Genomic DNA, 17,937 nt, shown 5'->3' on the forward strand with positions numbered 1-17,937 from the left:
ACCCCTCCCCCCCCCCGATATCTTTTTGTCAGCAGAAAAGTGTAGCGAAGATGGACTGAAAAGGGTTAAACCCGGTAATGTCCCTCCACGGACGACCTACATTCCTACTTTTATTGAAACACGGCAATGATGAAATACATGTTTAAAAGAAAATATGTTTAACGTGGGGGGGGGGGGGGGACTGGATAATTGAGAACTACCTAACTCTGCAGTCGTCGAGTCGCGTGTTAAATAAAAAAACAAAAACTCGCGCTCCACCCCAGATGGGACTCGAACCCACAATCCCTGGCTTAGGAGGCCAGTGCCTTATCCATTAGGCCACTGGGGCTTGGCGAGAACAGACTGCACACGTTCTTACTTAACTCTGTAATAGCCGAATTAATTTCAGCGTGTGCCGCCTCGCCGGTACTCAGACGCTGATCGCTTTCGTCTGCACGGGGAGGAAGCGGCTTCCGACATAGGCGGGCTGCTTTTCACCAGCGCGCTCTCCTTCGGCGCGTAACGCGGTGCATGGCGAACGCTGCCTCTTAGTGGATCTCCTTTGTTTTCGGCGCCCGCGGGATTTCAACGCTCCAAACGTTTGGAAAAAGAGCTGACCGGGGGTGCGGGTGGAGGGGGGGCAAACCTCGCGGAGCCCCGCAGGCCCAGTGCAGTTGTTGTTATAATAACAACAACAACAACATTATTTATTTATTTATTTATTAAATTTATTAGTCGCCCATCTGACTGGTCACCCAGCCACTCTGGGCGATGTACAACCCACCATAAAACAATTTAAAACAATAAAATTTTACCATAATTTTTTTTTTTTTAAATACCCTAACCCACCCCAAATGCCTGCCTGAACAACCACGTTTTTAATGCACGACGGAAGCTCATTAAAGAGGGGGCATGACGGAGTTCCCTAGGGAGGGAGTTCCACAGAGTGGGGGCCACCACAGAGAAGGCCCTCTCCCTCGTCCCCACCAGTCTAGCTGTCCTGGCTGATGGGACAGAGAGAAGGCCATCCGAGGCTTGGGTCTGATTTATTTATATCCCGCCTTTTCCCCAGTACTGGGGCTCAAGGCGGCCACTTGCGTTCTTGGGGCGCTCGTTTAAAGGCCGAAGTCGTAATAATAATGAACCTCCGGGGCTCATCACGCAGTTCCGCGGATGTGACTTGATATGCACGCAACAAACTAAAACTTTCCATAAAGAATATTTCCACCCATGGAAACACGGCGCCTAATTTCTTCAAGAAGCGTGATGGATCTTGGGTCTGATTAGACGCCGTATCTCCAGACTTAAAAACTTCGCTGTTTTTGACCAAGGGGGGAAAAGTCTAAACATGTTGAGCACATTTTCTGCCATTATCATTATTACAATTATTATTATTATTATTATTATTATTATTATTATTAAATGTACGTTATTACATCCTGACTCAAATTGTGAGCACCTAACTTCTAAAAAAATAGCAGATGCCCCGCAAATAAGATATTGCGTGGTAAATCATTAACGGTGCAATCCTATTCGGATGAGTTCCATGGGACCCAGGGCCAGGTAAGTGTGTATGGGATTGCAGCTGGAAAGCTGCAGCAAAACGCTTGCGTTTCACTAGCAGCATGAAAGCAATATGTTAAAGGAGGAGAGCAATATTCATTTTAAGTAGCAGAAAACGACAAAGCTTAAAGCGATGCGTTATTTCAGAGACATCTTAAAATAAACTTTTTGAAAAGTAATTGTACTCCTCTATTCTATACCTTCTGTTAACCAATCCAACACTATTTCTGCAAGTGACCGCGTGGCCTAATGGATAAGGCGTCTGACTTCGGATCAGAAGATTGAGGGTTCGAGTCCCTTCGTGGTCGATACGTTTTAGTGTTTCAACAACACATCTGATGCCATCAATAAAAATCAGGTACGATATCCAAGTGGGCATTCGTTGGCCTTGCGAAAAAGCGATGAGAAATCTGCAAAAAAGCGAACCAGCCCGCAGTTACTGTAATTAGAGTGGAACAACTCTGGCGTGCCAGGTGCGTGGTGTCGTTCAATCACTTTTATACAGGAAAAACAGAAAAGGAAATACACACGTGCAGGGGACGGGGGTGTAGGCAATCATTTATAAGGTACAAGACTTTCAGGTACAAGGGATAAGTGACCGTCAGCATTCTCTAATATTTAGATAGTTTAGGACAGCTTTCTCATAGATCTGTTCCCTCAGGTGTTCTCTTTCTTGCAAGCTGGAATGAACGCAAAGCATCTACAGATGGCTACTAGAAAGAAATAAATGCTTTTCACCTGAACAGAGGGGAAAGTAATTAGGCATATTTATTTTGTAAATTTATTTATTTATTTATTAAATTTATTAATCGCCCATCTGACTGGTCACCCAGCCACTCTGGGCGATGTACAACCCACCATAAAACAATTTAAAACAATAACATTTTACCATTAAAATTTTTTTTTTAAAATACCCTAACCCACCCCAAATGCCTGCCTGAACAACCACGTTTTTAATGCACGACGGAAGCTCATTAAAGAATAACAAAAAATAGGACACAGATGGTCTTAGTGGCCTAAAGGATAAGGCACTGGCCTCCTAAGCCAGGGATTGTGGGTTTGAGTCCCATCTGGGATGATTTTTTGTCTACAATATATCTATAAAAATAACGATTTCAGCGTCATTCAGAACTCAAGTGTTCGTTTCTCAAAGCGGTGGAGTGAGCTCCTATGTCACTTTACATACTGCTTTGTTTATCATAAGCATGATATGAAGCATGCATTTTTTTGCAGTTAATGTAGTTCAGAGCAAAAAAGCCCTTATATTTGCAAATGTTTTATTTTTAAACCAACAAATAAATAGTTTCTACATTTTTATTTTATATCCGCATTTATTCATAGATGTAAGAACTGGATCCTTTCCTAAATAATCCTGTCAAGCTCCTCTTTGGCTGCAGTCCTATGCAAACTTACCTGGGAGTAAGTCCCATTGGGCTCAATGGGGCTTACACCTAAGTAGACCTGTATAGGATTGCACTGTTCATCTCCTAGAAGGTGACTATCTTTCTTTTCATGGGCAGCCAAATGGCACTAGGTAACCCAATATCCAGCCCCACACTTTTCAGCATGCCCACCATCAAATGCCAGCAATTGCTTCTTGCGATACATTTCCCATTACAGTTCAATTTCTGGCAATTGTTTAGATAGGCAGGATAACGTTCGCTGTGCCACAACTGATTTGCGAGGCAGGCCAGTTGTGCAAGCTTCTGTCCGTGTTTGGTAGATTTCTGCCATCCCCAATTCCTCTTTTTCTTTAACTCTGGCTAGGGAGGCGAGCAAAATAGGCACTGAAGGGCAGGTCAGGAATGCTAGGAAGGATACAGTCGTCTTCTGCTTAGGACATACCATTCATTCCCATCTACTACAGGCAGACCAACAATGATAATAACTTCAGACTCATTTCACAAGGCCAGTAGTGCAACTAGGGCTGGATCCAGGGCCAACCCAAAACCTTTTGCTGCCTGAGGCCGGGCAGCACATGGCATCTCGCACGCCTGCCCAAGCACCTCTCCCCATCCCTGGCGATAGAAACACAATAAAAACAAAGCAAATAACAATTTGCTGCCTGTCCATGATGCCCCAAATCTGCTGCCTCACGGTAAGGCTGGCCCTGGGGGCCTAAGTCCAGGGTCCTGTGACTCAGCAAGCCCCCAATGACCATCTGGAGTTTGGTGATCAAGGCCTGCATTGAGCAGGGGGTTGGACACGATGGTCTTATAGGCCCCTTCCAACCCTACTGTTCTATGATTTTAAGGCAATCACTGACTCCCCACAGCATCCCTTATAAAAAACGCCACACATTTTATAGTCAGAAGGCATGTATGTGGTTTTATTTTTACTTTAAACGTATACTATCCTTTTCTACAACAAAATGGTGCTTGTTGTTCCCAAGTAAATCTGTTTAGCATCAAGGCAGCAGAAGCAAACTCCATTTTATTCCCGTAGTCATGATGGTGCTATGATTTAAGTGAGTTTAAAATGCAAAGCTGTGTAGTTTTGAGAGCGTTTCTTTTTTAATCAGGGTTGGCAAACAGTTTTGTTTGGACTCTATTGTATCAGGAATGCAGAGGCAATTATAAGGCATGGGACAGAGGTGGCGGGGGGGCAGGGAGGAGAAATGTTAATGGTGGGCTTCACAACTGAAGTAATACAACATGACCATCTAAAATGGAGGTGGGCAAGGCAGCCTAAGCCCATTAAGTCCAGGGTCGCAAATAATCTAATTCCACCATTGCACAAAGGGAAACGTCACTGGAGGTTGTTCTTTCGCATGGGTACAGTGTGTGTGTGTGTGTGTGTGTGTGTGAGAGAGAGAGAGAGAGAGAGAGAGAGAAGGCAGCGGATCATCTGACAAGAATAGTTTACTATTCACTTGAGTTTACACAGTCATTTTGAAGGAGTGATGCAATGCTAAAATGTGTTTTCCCCATCGTTTTTCCATGATAATTTTGTTTTATTGTGACCTCTGCCATCACCACAACATGGTGAAATGAAGCTTCAACCACATTTAGGAACACACACTATAGGAAGGAAGGAAGGAAAGAATCTGGGACACAGTTAAATATCATCTCATCATCTAGAAAAAATCTCTAGCAGGGAAGTGTGTGCAGGGGGGATGTCAGCTCCCCCAATCAAAAATAACCATGTAACTTCATAGAATCTTCTTGATGATGTAACATTTAGATTGAAATGATGGAGCTACCCAGGCACAAGCAGGCAGTGGCAGCAAAACCGCACAAGGCTATTTATACAACTGAGCAAGCCAGAATTAGGGCTCATAGATACTAAGTCATACATGAACCCTGAAGTGGTCTGTTGAGCCGTGGTGGGTATCAGCATCTGTGGCAAGAAAGCAAGTAATGCTCGCTGGTAGGCAAGGAAGAAAAAAGAGGAATGGGTGGGAGAAAAATCAGTTTAGTGTCAGGCCCGGCTCCCTCACATCATCAGCAACCAAACATGTGTTAAAAGAAACAGCAAACTCCTTTATTTCAGCAAGATACAAACACAGACACCTCAGAAGGGTCAATGGAGCAGAGCCTTTTGTAGGCCCAAATTCAAATAAACTCGGGTAATCTGAACAGGAGTCAGAAACAGGGTCTTAAACTGCAGCTGTATAGGATACAATACAGGATCCCAAGGTACGGGATTCAAGGCATGCAATAATTCAAGAGTAGTCCCAAAGGAGCATCCGGTATCAGCAACATTGTACCCACAAACCTCCTTTGCCTCTGCACCAGCTTTTATGCGGGGGTGGGGCAACTAGAGTTCCTCGCTTGTCAGTCTCACCCTATGGGAAATCTTGGCCTGGAGTTGAGAATTCCGTCTAACTGCTTGCTTTTCAAATGCCTTTTCAGCTGCCTATGTTGTCTTGGAGACAGCCTTGGGCATGCCTTTGTCTCAGCTGAATCTACCTCTTGGCCACTTATCAAAGAATGTTCCTCTTTTTCCAAGGCTAGCTCGGACTATAGTTGACAAGAAAAAGTAGCTCCCCCCCACCCCACCCCGCCAACTGCATTCCTCTGTGAAACAAGGCAGAGGCAAGTTACCAGGATCCTGGCATTCCATACCTTGACTAGGCCCTAAATCAGATTCTTCTATCTCTAAATCAGATTTTTACTCTGAGATTTCAATCGGGGAAAGGCATGACATTCAGTAGTTAAAAGAAGTTATAGTCAATGATGCAGTCAGGAATCTAGACAAGAACTTTATTGTTTCTCTCTGGCAAGAACAGAACAGACACAGGAAAGTCAAGACTTGAGTCCAGATACAGCTACGTCCATTGCCATCTAGTGACTAAACTGCATAATTACATTATTCAAAGATACACCACAGATTTAAACTAGTTTAGTCATTCCATCTCTCTAGGGAACCCTATTAAGAACTGTTTTGGTGTTTTAAACTGTTCTATGTTTTGCTGTTGGTTTACCTTCATTGCTATTATGTGATGAGCTGGTCTTACCATTTGCCACTGATGTTCCTTTGCATTTTTTTCTTCTGCGCTATTTATTGTTTTATTATGATTTGTATCTTATGGGTCTTTTTTATTTTTGTACACTGCATCAAGAACTTTAATAATTGGGCCATCTAAAAGTGTCATTAAATAAGTGAATAAATACATAAATACGTACGTATATAAATAAGTACAATACCCACCTTCTACTTTAAATAACAGTCTAACAACATTTTCAAAGAGTGCAGTATATGGGCCGCTCAATATTGCCTGGAAAGCAGCATCTGGATCTCAAAGAGGAGTAAGTCATGGACTAAAGTGCATCTAACTGCTTTTTAATGAACCACAAGATCAGAGGAAAAGAAAGTAAACACTTTAGGGAGTGATCAACAAGCCAACAAGCAGAAATGAAGAGATGCTGATGCAGAGCTAATAAGTTGCAAGCAAATGCCAGGAAATGAAGCTAATAGCCATCTATATGAAATGCACTATCTCACAGCCACTTAGGGGTTTCCACTTAATATGAATGTGTTGCTCCTGTTCCTTGCCTCAGTAAACACAGCAGCCTATAAATTTCTCACTTCTATTCTAAATGTCTTCTGCATCTCAGAGGAAGAAGGATGTGGAGAGCTATTAGGATAAGTTTCCTTTTCTTCTGGCTGCCAGGTAAGGCAATTTCTCCTCCTCTATACACCCTGAAACCCTTATAGCTGGCCAGTCTACTTCAGGATAGGCACAGATTGCCGTCCTTCATTCTGGCATCAATTTCACCATTTGCTGGCTTTCAATACAATGGAGGACAAGAGGAAGGAAGTATACTGTGCGACTCTGCCTAGAGCAAGGTCTTTGAATTGTACAGTACCAACACACTCCCCCCCCCCGCAATTTTGTCCCTATCAGTGGCCACCCAGAGAAAGGGTTGCAAGTACCATGATGTGGCTGAATACCTGAACATCTCCTCTAATCGGGACCTCTTCTTATACACCATACCTAAGAAAAATTGGGAAGAACCCTTGGAAGTTGGACTAGACTTCACACTGGCGTCCATCCTTTCAGTGGTAAGAGAGAATTATCACCATGTTTGTTTGTTCTCCAGTGGCAGGACTAGTTGAAATATTGAGGAGGGGGCAAAGTAAGGGCAAGGTGATCTTGGGAAAGGGGGCCAAGTGTTTTCTTATATGTACAAGCTGTTAGAGGGAGGGAGAACTGCAGAATACTCATTTGCTTGTTCAGTAGCTGCAATTCCAGTAGCTGCAACTACCACTAGTGATTCTGCTAGTAGTGTGGGGCAGTAATTTTTCAGAGGCTCATCAACTTTGCCCCACCCCAGAAGTGCCACCAACTTGCCTCACTGGCTACAATCCTAAACACAGTGGTGCAGGTCGGGTTGGACCTTGGGGCTGAAGTCCAGGGGCCCACAGCCCAGGGGTCACCCAAATGACCACCCAGAGAGTAGCGGGTGATAAGGGCAGCAGAAGCAAACTACATTTTATTCTAGTAGTCATGATGGGGCTATGATTTAAGTGAGTTTAACATGTAAGATTGAAAAAAATTATACTCTGAGCACATGCAATCAGGGTCAACAAACAGTGTTCAAACGTCTCAGGAATGCAGAAGCAATTGTAAAGCATGGAATGACGGAGAAGAGAAATATTAGTTGTGTGCTTTACTGCTGCATGGCTGTCCACATAAAACCATTAAGCCCAGGTTTTAAAATTACCTAGCTGGATCGCTGCCTATACAGTACACATGTACTTGGGCATAGTCACCATTGCATGCAGTGGGCCTTACTTCTAGGTACGCCTGTATAGCATTGTGCTGTGTTAATTCTCCAGAGCAGGATGAAAGAAGGGGGGTATTCATATTTTCCCTTTTGCTTCTTTACAGCAGGAAAAATTGCAGGTGGTCACATTATATTTCTGGCTAGGTGTGGTAAGGATCTCTTTCTTTTCCCCTGTAAATGACAAACAGATTGATCCTCCCAGACTAGATACTTAAAAATAATCATTTACAATTTGTTCACATTTCTCCTCTGCTAGATCTGGACAAATGAGTTTATATCCTGGAATCCCATGGATTTCTGTAACATTTCTAGTATCACTATTCCGGTGAACCTTTTTTGGATCCCTGAAATCTACATAGAGGAACGGTAAAACTGTTTTTATTACGTGTTGAGTGTACTTTCAAACTGTATTTTGAGAACAAACTCACATGATTGCTTTGCTTGCTGCAGCCATATATACAGACTGAGTCCCAAGTTACCATACCCATGTGACACGTCCGGGCATTGACAATGCTGTAATGATAGCCAGAGGTTTAACAACACTGGGCTATGAGAGGAGCACATGAACATGTGGTATTGCCAGGATTCTAGTAAGTTCCTGTGAACTTACCAGAGTTTAGGTTTCCTTGGAACAGAATTTGACCTAAATCAAATGAGATCTTGCCTTTTGTCTATCTGCCTTATGCAAAACAGTCATAGTCCTAACACTAGGATAGTACATTGCTTGAGAGACTAGCTTAAACAGTTGGGAAGGGGTATTTTTCCAACATGAAAATAGGAGTATGAAATAGTATTATGGATGTTTATTGTCAAAATCATCACTCAATTGTCTGAAAGTTAATTGAAGCATCAGCATTATATATTTTTTTCTGTTCTGTCCCAAATCTTCATGAAAAAAGAAAAATGCATTCTCTACAAGTGATATGACACGCATACACAAGTGTGTCATGTGTACAAGTGAAAGGTGCCACCCATAGAAAAATGGTGTCCTGGGTACCAGAGTTTTCAGAAGTACAGCTTGTGACCCATCAAGCCAAGCATAACCCTCCAGCTGTGTCCAGCAACTGATGAGGAGCTTGTTCATCCTCCTGCTTTTGTGGCCGCCTGAAACTGAAATGCTAGAGATGGAAACGACAGGCACCTTGCAGATTATTATACATGGCTGGTGGACTGCTTTTCACTTGGGACGTCATGGTTTTTTCATACCTGGTATGGAGTTCTGGGCTAGGGCTAGGTTGAAATGTATCCAAGGACTCAGTGAATGTTTTTTGCACAAATCTCTATCTCATCCTCAGATCCCAATCCGTGAAATTGGGATAAACTAGAGTTGAAAAAGAACAGCAGACAACACATAGGGCCTGCCCTGCTATAAGGCAAGTTGACCCTCTTGGCTCAGGTGGCGGATGGGGAGGGCAGCAGAGTGAGTGGTGAACACCCCACCCGCTTGCCATTGCTGCCAGCTGCCCATGCCATTCACTTGCTGCTGCTGCTGCCAGCCAGCCATCACCCGCCCAAGAGAAAGCCTTCCAGCTGTGGAACGGCCACCAGTACCTGGCTTTCCCCGCCAGGTGCAGGAGAGGTACACTCTGTTGGAGAGGTACCTCCACCTAGGCTCAACCTGTTTATTTGTAAATTAACTCAAATATTACAAAACACCAATAAGCCTCCAGTGGCTTCCTTCCAAAGGAGGGTAAGTGGTGCGCTGCTCAGAGAACATAACAGCATTATTGTTATTCAGACCTCCAGACATTTTATGAAACAGCAGCCAAATACTGCAAACATCGTTGAAATTAAAAAACATATATTACAGAATCCATCCCATGGGCTAAAAGATTACAGTCTTCATGTCTGAAATTATGTATTATAAGTATTTTTATACCAGTCTTCAAGTATATATTATATTATTCATGACACCACTCTCTATACATGTTTATCCCTTGAGTGATTGTTACACTGATGAAGAGATTTACCACATGGAAGCCAAATCTAACTGATTACCTAATATGTGCAAAACCATGTCTTTAGGGCAGATGAAGACAAGTTCACAGCCAGCTCTTTTGCTTTAATATCATCCAATGGTTCCATTATCATATTTCAAGCGTATCGAATCACTTCATCCTGCAATATGAACGTCCATGCATTTCCTTTCGACAACCAAAAATGCAACTTAACTTTAATGCCTGCAGTACATTCAGGTAAGCCAGCTGAACGCAGCTGTATTTCTCTGAGCTGTTATGATCGTTGGCTTTCTCTCTCCATTCAACTATTTTGAATGCACACTTCCAATCTATATTTCATGTACTCACTCTCGTGTTCATCTCCCAACTTCCACACTTAACTCCTTTCCCCCATTTACCTGTAGCCTCTGAGATACACTCAATGTGTGTCATTCCTAGTGCATCCATCTGTCTCTCTTTGGTTCTTTCCCTGCACATCTTTTTTCTTTCTCCACATTACCACTGCTTCTTACACATTTGCTTCCCCACCACCACCATCACCCTAGACCACTGCCCGAGGTCTAAGTCTCCTCCAAAATTAATTACTCCCATGGGGGGTTGGCCATCTCCTGCAGGACTGGCCCAAAACATTTTTCTGCTAGAGGCAAAGGACAAGATGGTGCCTCTCCCTGTTCCATGTAGAGAAGGCAACTGAACTGGAAGTTGACTCTTACTTCAACATTGAAGACAATACAGTGTCCTCCACCACATCTGAGGGCAGCAGGCACACTTAGGGGGTACATGGCACACTCATCTCTGTCCTCCAACACCTTGTCACTGCTCCATGCCCCTCAGCATCTGCCACCTGAGGCAGCTTCCTCACTCTGCCTAATGGTAGAGCTGGCCCTGATCTCCAGTCAACATCCTGTTGATCCCATAATACAGAATTCAGCCTGAACTCACGTTGTGCCTTCATTCACTCACTGAGCAAGCTGTGAGACAAGATGGAAGAGTTATGGTATGACCAAGAACGGCCTATGGGAATGGACAGACATCCCAAGCCAGCAGTACAGAGTGTGTGTGTCCCTAATGGGTTCATGAACGTTATATTTCACTTTCTATAGATACGCTCAGGACATGACTGTGATTTTTCTGGGCTCTCGGGAAAGAGCCACCACACTGTATTATTTGTCCTTGCTGACTCTAGATAAGGAAGTATTAATGAAGAGCGTTAAAACTTCCAAGAAGGCAAACCAAGATAGTCGCAACAGCTACTTGACCAGTGGGGAATGGAAGTTTGAGAACGTGAGGATCATACAGCACATAATGCATTATGATACCATAAGCAACAGCGCAGTCACTTACGAGGTACTCGGTTACAAATGTATTACTTAGCTAGGAAACATGGGAACAACAAGAATATAGAGCTTCTATATGTGGTGTGTGAAGTTTAATTCATACAGGTCGTTATCTGCAGTTGTAAAGGCAGGTATTTTCAGACAAGCTACTTTGAGGGTGATATGGGTCAGCTGTGGCTGACTGGGGAATGCTGGGAGTTGTAGGAGGTTTTTCTGTCTAAACATGCATAGGATTGCACCCTAAATAACTGTCTGAGCAGCAATGCAAACAGAATAGCATTCAAAGGCTGCAATCCTAGGCACGCCTCCCTGAGAGTCCTTTTCCCCTTGCAAGTAAGAGTGGGCTCCTGTGCCTTATCCAGATGCATCATGACAATCTAAAACATAAAAGGTGCATCTTTTCCTCACATAAAGATGTAGTTATAGGAAAAGTTCTGCTTGTTGAATTGGCTGTTAACGGCAAAGGAGCCCACTCTTCTTATCGACGTAAATCCCAGACACAGGATTGCACCAGCGATGGGGATTAATTACAGGCCTTCCCCAGCAGCGCTTCTGATACCACCCCTGGCCAACCTTGTTCCCCAGAAAATTGGTCATGCTAAAAATATTAAAGATTTTAGGAAGATGTGTAGGGGACTTGTGGTCTCACCTACCCTTAGGTTGCTAAGAATCAGGACTGGAGGAATATGGAGGAATGTGTGCTATTAGTGGGAATGCCAAAAAAGCTGCATTCTTTGCTATAGTTTAAATTATTTCTAGTTTGTTTCCTTTCTTCTTCTGTTTTGACAGATTACTATGAAGAGGCAATCCGTTCTGTATGTGTTAGTTCTGATCCTGCCAACCGCCATTCTCTTCTTGCTGGATATGGCTGTTTCTTACGCATTTGCCTCTCCTGGGGAAAAGATTGCCTTCAAAGTAACACTGATCCTGCAAGTCTCATTTTTGTCTATGATTCTTACTGATAAGTTACCAGCAACATCAGATGATCCACCAGTAATAGGTAACCACATTTATTGTGTGGATTATTCAGAGGTGGCAGCCTTTGGACAGTTAGAGGTAGTCAGATGGTTTAGGTTGATTTCATGTGACCAATTCACACTATGGTCCAATGAGCAAGTGCCTGGTCAGTAACTAATGTTTAGCTGGGGACAGATTTTATGAATCATAGAATTGTGGGGCTGGAAGGGGCCTACAAGGCCATCGAGTCCAACCCCCTGCTCAATGCAGGAATCCAAGTTAGAGCATCCCTGACAGATGGCTGTCCAGCCTCATCTTGAATGCCTCCAGTGTGGGAAAGCCCACCACCTCCCTGGGTAACTGGTTCCATTGTCGTATTGCTCTAACAGTCAGGAAGTTTCTCCTGATGTTCAGCCGGAACCTGGCTTCCTGTAACCTGAGCCCATTATTCCGTGTCCTGCACTCTGGGATGATGGAGAAGAGTTCCTGGCCTTCCTCTCTGTGACAACCTTTCAAGTACTTGAAGAGCGCTGACATATCTCCCCTCAGTCTTTTTTCTCATCATCTATTATTTATAAAAAGTGCCTCATATGCGCTAGGTACTGTACAAAAAATAGAATATTACTTAACATTTGTGTAATACTTTGGAGTGTTTAAAGCCCTTCACATACATTATCTTACAGTCCTTACAACAACTTTGTAAGGTAGGTCAGCCATATCCCCATAGTGCAGATATGGAACTAAGACTGAGAGAGAATAATTTGTCTAAGGCCACCCAGTGAATTCACAGCAGAGGTGAGATTTGCACCAAGGATATCCTGATTTGCAGCCACTGTGCTACAACAGTTCTCAGTTAAATTTTGAATTGAAGTCGGGCTGAGGGGTGGAGCAATATTGAGCTGAGAAAGACAAAGGGCTCCTTAACCCCCTCCTACTTGGGGTGAACAGTAGCAGAGACTGCACTGAATTATGTACTTCATCCGAGGCTGAAGAGCATGATCTTGTAAGCAACTAGAGTTAAAGCTTAAAAGATTTCTATGGCTTGCAGCACCCTGGCAGTCCTAGAGGTGGGAATGAGGAGTAACCAACTTCACCATCGTCCTTAACTCTGTACTCCTGCAGGGGTTAGTAAAAGGAATGGAAACCCAGCAAAAGTAAAAGCAGGTTATCTACCTGCTTGCAACAATGCGATAAATGCCGATTTGAGAATAAGGTAGCTCCACTCTTAATGGAACTAAAATCCATACAATTAATGTGAATGTCTGTGTCTATTAGGAGGACGGATTACTTAACACATTGGGTCTAACCAATGGTGGCTTTGCGCTACTGGAAAGTGCTTCCTCTCACACAAGGCAGGGCGCCCAATTTTTGCCAGTGCCTCCTTTCCACTGTAGTTCCCCCCAAAGCTGATCCTGAGGGTTGTGTTATGCTCTAGAATAGTGTGGGATATGGTGCGGGGGCAAGGAGAACTGGTGAAAGTCAGATGCCCCCATGATGTGTGAGCAGAAGGATTCTCTGCTAGAGCAAAACCACCATTGTATATGACTTGTGGTATACATAAACGTTGTGGTTTTGTTTAATTATTCATTGTGATATATCCACTTAATGATGTGACTGGTCATGGAAACCTCTGTTGCTTTTATTTCATGCAGTTCAGAGCAAAGAGATCCATGCTAGCCACTGAGGGCAAGAATGGCTCAGTTTTGAGTTTTGATGATTTGGGGAATGTGAGTTGTCTTCAGCTGTAGCTGCATACTTCACGAAGAGGTTGTGGGTTTCACATTTAACGGTCATAATAAAAAACAGCTAGATCGTCTACACGTTTCTGCAATGCTGCAAGTTTGCCACTGGGGCTACACTGCTGATTTGATGTCCATAAAATCTGGTGGGGGTTGGGTAGAGCCATCACCCACTTCACCCTCTGTATCTGAGGGACTCCCTCTCCCCATATGTTCCTTCCCATGCCCTGAGCTCATCATCTGAGCCCTTTCTCAGAGATCACATGCACTGAGATTTGGCAGGAGGCTACTTGTAAGAGAGCCTTTTCTGTGGTGACCCCCACATTGTAGAATGCCCTCCCTAGAGAGGTCCACCTGGCATCTACTTTGTTTCCAGTTCCAAGTGAAAACCTTTTTATTCTTTTTATTGCCTTTACATTTTTGAGTTGCCATTTTTTACTTTTAATGGTATGTTTAAAACTGCATTCTAAAATTGTCCATCTTCCATGTTTTAGCTGGTCTGATATCCCTTAAAAAATTAAGTTGATGCTGTTTCTGCTTTTCAGTTCTTTGAGATTTTTGTTATTGGTTTTATTACTGGCTGTTATTGTGTTTGTTTTTATTATTTGTGTCACTCCCAGCTTCAGCTATAGGGCAACTCAGAAATTTAAATCATTGTCATCATCCTACCTACAAGCTGTATCACACATATCCTGTATTCCTTTCAAGTTACACCTACTTTCCTCTCAACTTCTCAAAGCACACATAAGAACAATTATCGTCTTTTATGGTATACACATCTGACTGGAGACCAAGCATCTGCACATGCAGGAATGCCAAAGCATCACCTCCCACATCTCTTCTAGATGCCAGGCCATACAGCACCACCTCTGTTTCCTGCCAGCCCTCCCTCCACAGATGTCTTGTCTCTTCCAAAAGAGACAAGCAGCTTCCCCCACAATTCCTCATGATATATGAAGTACTTATTGGATAGGTGGTGTAGCTCTGTGTCTGTGGTGATGCTTTTAAAAAAAGCCTTCAGAGGGGCCCAGTTTTCACCACTGTTCCTTCTTCAATGCAGCAAAATTTTTCACTGGCATGTTCATCTTTATGGTCCTTGGCATCTTGGAGAATGCCTTCGTTCTGTATCTCAAGGAAATGAAACCAAAGTTCCTATCCTTCAAGGGAAAAAACTTTATGAGTAGATTCCTCAGAAAGGAGACGGAAGAATCGGAGGACACTGTGACTGATTTGGGTAAGCATTAGCCAAAATGTAAAAATTTACAGAAGGAGAAACAATCTATAAACGAGAATAGGATGAATATCAAGCACTATCATCCAGTGTTTAACTAAATAAACCTCTTCGCGCTAAACTTCGTTTAGTTTAGGGGTACACACAGGATTTAGTAAATGTACACTTTAAAAAAATGTTAAGTGTGAATGTGTCACACAGGTGTTTGAAAACAATATAATACATTGGCTCCTGAGTGTACAGCTGAAACAAGCCTAAGTTGGTTGCTGTGTAATATATGGACTGGGCCTAAGGCATCAGGCTGTCACAGAACCCTGTCCATGATCCACTGACGCTCAGAGTTTCTTAGGTTGCTTCCACACTACAGCCCTTCAGTGCTGTTGAAGCACTGCTGACCTCCAGTCACCTGAAAGCACTTACTATAGTATTATAATATAGTACTATAATTCCCCATTCCAATCCCACAAGTCCAATCCCCGCAGGCATGAACCTAATATATGCATATTCACAAGTAAGTCCCTTTCAGCAAAAGCCCTGCTTCTCCTTGTTCTTCACCCTTTAATTACTGGCTTCTTCCTTGTCTCTTCTTTTAAAGCAGCTTCTGTTTCTCAGCTACTGCCCCTTTAATTAGTTGCTTCCTATTCATTCATGGCCCTGATGTTCCTGAGATGGGTCCTGAATTAGGCAGATTTTGGTCCCACGGAGTGGTGGCTTAAATTACCAGTTTTTTGTTTGCAGCTAGAGTAATTGCTTACTCGTTTTTTATTTTAGAAGTGTGATGTTACAATAATAGAAAAAAAGAATGAAGAATTGTTCTGAGTAAAATTAGTAAACCAGTAATTAAGGACCCTCTTCCAGAGAACAGGAACGGACTAATAAAAGGGCCAATTCAGGATGCCATGACAACGAGTGAACAAGAAAAAATAGTAATTGAAGTGACAGTAGCCAAGAAACAGAATCCACTTTAAAAGAAAGGGCAAGGAGGAATAAGTATTAAGGGACCAAGAGCAAGGGGGAGGCCTTTGCCAGTCAGCATTGTGTTTTAAATTTTAAATGCCACCACAAATCACATCTGAAAAAAGATCAGAGAGCAACAAGGGGGACACTGGAATGCAATAGTTGGCAGCAACATTGTGTGAATTTTCTGTAAAAGCTGAATGAATGAATGTTCATTCTGGGGGGGAAAAACCAGCTAGTGTTGTAGAAACAGCCTTACTGTAGGGTATTTCCAGACAGAGGAGGGCTCCTAGCACTTACAGTCAAAATGCATGGTGCAGCTGTTTCATCTTTTTTTTCCTTAACAGATTTTTCCCAGGAAAAAAAAAAAGCTGGAAGAATTGGTGGGAAAGCATGGAAGAGCTCCTAACTGAAGAATACAATGTCTGGGGACGCCCTGTAAAATTTTGTGAATGTGGCAATGTGATTGCACAATAAAAGCTTCATTTAGAAGCACCCGTAGGGCTTCACTACATGGGACTTTTATCCTGCAATTGAGATAGGTTACTCACAGACATTTGCAGATCCTTTAATGAAGTCTAGGGCATCTCCCACACTAAGCGACCTTTATCTCATTTTTTAAAAGATCAGAGTTAATGAGCTATCAAATTACAGCGCATTGGGTTCCCTAGAGGAAAAAGAGGAAGTTGCGAAATAAGAGGAGCTATGGACCACGGCACCATCTAGTGGCTGTATAATGACACATATAGAGCACACAGATAAGAGGGGAGGAAAGGAAGAGTGTGTAAAGGGAGCCTGTCATGATACTGCATTTAAAATGGAAGCAGAAAGCCCCAGTAAAGTTGCAGAATTTTAACCTGGTGTAAAAATGCTTGTAGTCTATGGGCAAGTTCACAAGTGGCACTATTTTTTTTAAGTCTCAAATGTGTTGCTTCTGACTGATGTTAATGCCATACAGAAAGTGGGAGTAAGATGTTATTTAATCAAAGTTAAGTTCTGGTTAATGTGGCTGTTTCATTCACCACAGACTGGAAAATTTAAATAGTGATTTTAGAGTCATGTTAAATCGGGGTGGGCAACATGGGGGGTTGGGAGCCACTTTGGAGCCCCCCCCCGGCTGCACTCCTGCCACCACTGTTGTGCCACTGAATTTGGCAGCCGCATCAACAAAAACGGCAGACTGCCAATGATTTTTGCCGGCAGACCACCAATTCGTGAGAATGAACTAAGTGTGACCTTTTTATGACTCTGCAGCAAATTTTATGCAGTCACAGATGTTGGAGGTGTGGCGGTGGAGGCCGCATCAAAGCTGGCAGGGGCTACATGTGGCCTGCGGACCATGCATTGCCCACCCCTGTGCTACATAAATACTTTAAAAGTCTTCTTGACACACCTTGTCTGCCAGGGGATGTAGCTGTCTTTGTCAGGAATTTGAGTCCTCCAAGCAAAACATAAACCCACCTGGCTGGAATTAAGTACCTCGCATTGGTATTAATGATGTTGGGCAGATGCAGCTTCCAAGTGGGAATGAGCCACTGCTCCACCTTGTGTTATAACACGCTGCATTCAACACTGCTTCAATAGAGTCAAATACCAGAATTTAGAAACAACCCAGTGAGCGGTTCTTTATCACCACCACCTCTGCATTTCCTTATTCTTAAACACTATATTCCTCAATATCTTGTTCTTTAAAATCTACTCATTTTCTTCCGTACAGCATCGGAGATGCCCAAGGAGAATAAGTGGACTGCTGAGCTTCCCTCACCAGAAAAGGACAGCGCAGACAGGCTGGTTTTTCTGAAACATCTGAATGTGGAACTGCAATGGATCAAGAAACATCTGGCTTTAGAAGAATGCCAAGATGCCTCCAATTCTGTCACAAAGGACAAAATGTTGCTCAGTGTGGAGAAGGGGCTTTATTTTACCCGCCTGGTGTTATCACTTGCCTTCTTAGCCTTTGTTGTTATACAGTGGGCACGCTAA

General features: G+C 43.2%; 1 protein-coding gene and 2 non-coding genes across 3 annotated transcripts; 2 read left to right on the forward strand and 1 right to left on the reverse strand.

Moving 5' to 3' along the window:
- Positions 1-255: 255 nt before the first annotated feature.
- On the reverse strand, positions 256-328 carry TRNAR-CCU (transfer RNA arginine (anticodon CCU)). Its single transcript has one exon. It is a non-coding gene; the product is annotated as a tRNA-Arg (tRNA).
- Positions 329-1,777: 1,449 nt separating this feature from the next.
- Positions 1,778-1,850, forward strand: TRNAR-UCG (transfer RNA arginine (anticodon UCG)). Its single transcript has one exon. It is a non-coding gene; the product is annotated as a tRNA-Arg (tRNA).
- Positions 1,851-3,616: 1,766 nt separating this feature from the next.
- On the forward strand, positions 3,617-17,937 carry LOC146354046 (5-hydroxytryptamine receptor 3A-like). The gene is made up of 7 exons (XM_084829780.1): positions 3,617-3,640; positions 8,032-8,141; positions 9,801-9,970; positions 10,920-11,080; positions 11,860-12,070; positions 14,827-15,000; positions 17,672-17,937. Exons 1-7 carry the CDS (start codon positions 3,617-3,619, stop codon positions 17,935-17,937), a joined length of 1,116 nt encoding a protein of 371 aa, XP_084685906.1.

This window comes from Heloderma suspectum, chromosome 2, assembly GCF_057233095.1.
Source record: "Heloderma suspectum isolate Gila_16-S chromosome 2, 16-S_ref, whole genome shotgun sequence".
Taxonomy (NCBI): Eukaryota; Metazoa; Chordata; class Lepidosauria; order Squamata; family Helodermatidae; genus Heloderma; species Heloderma suspectum.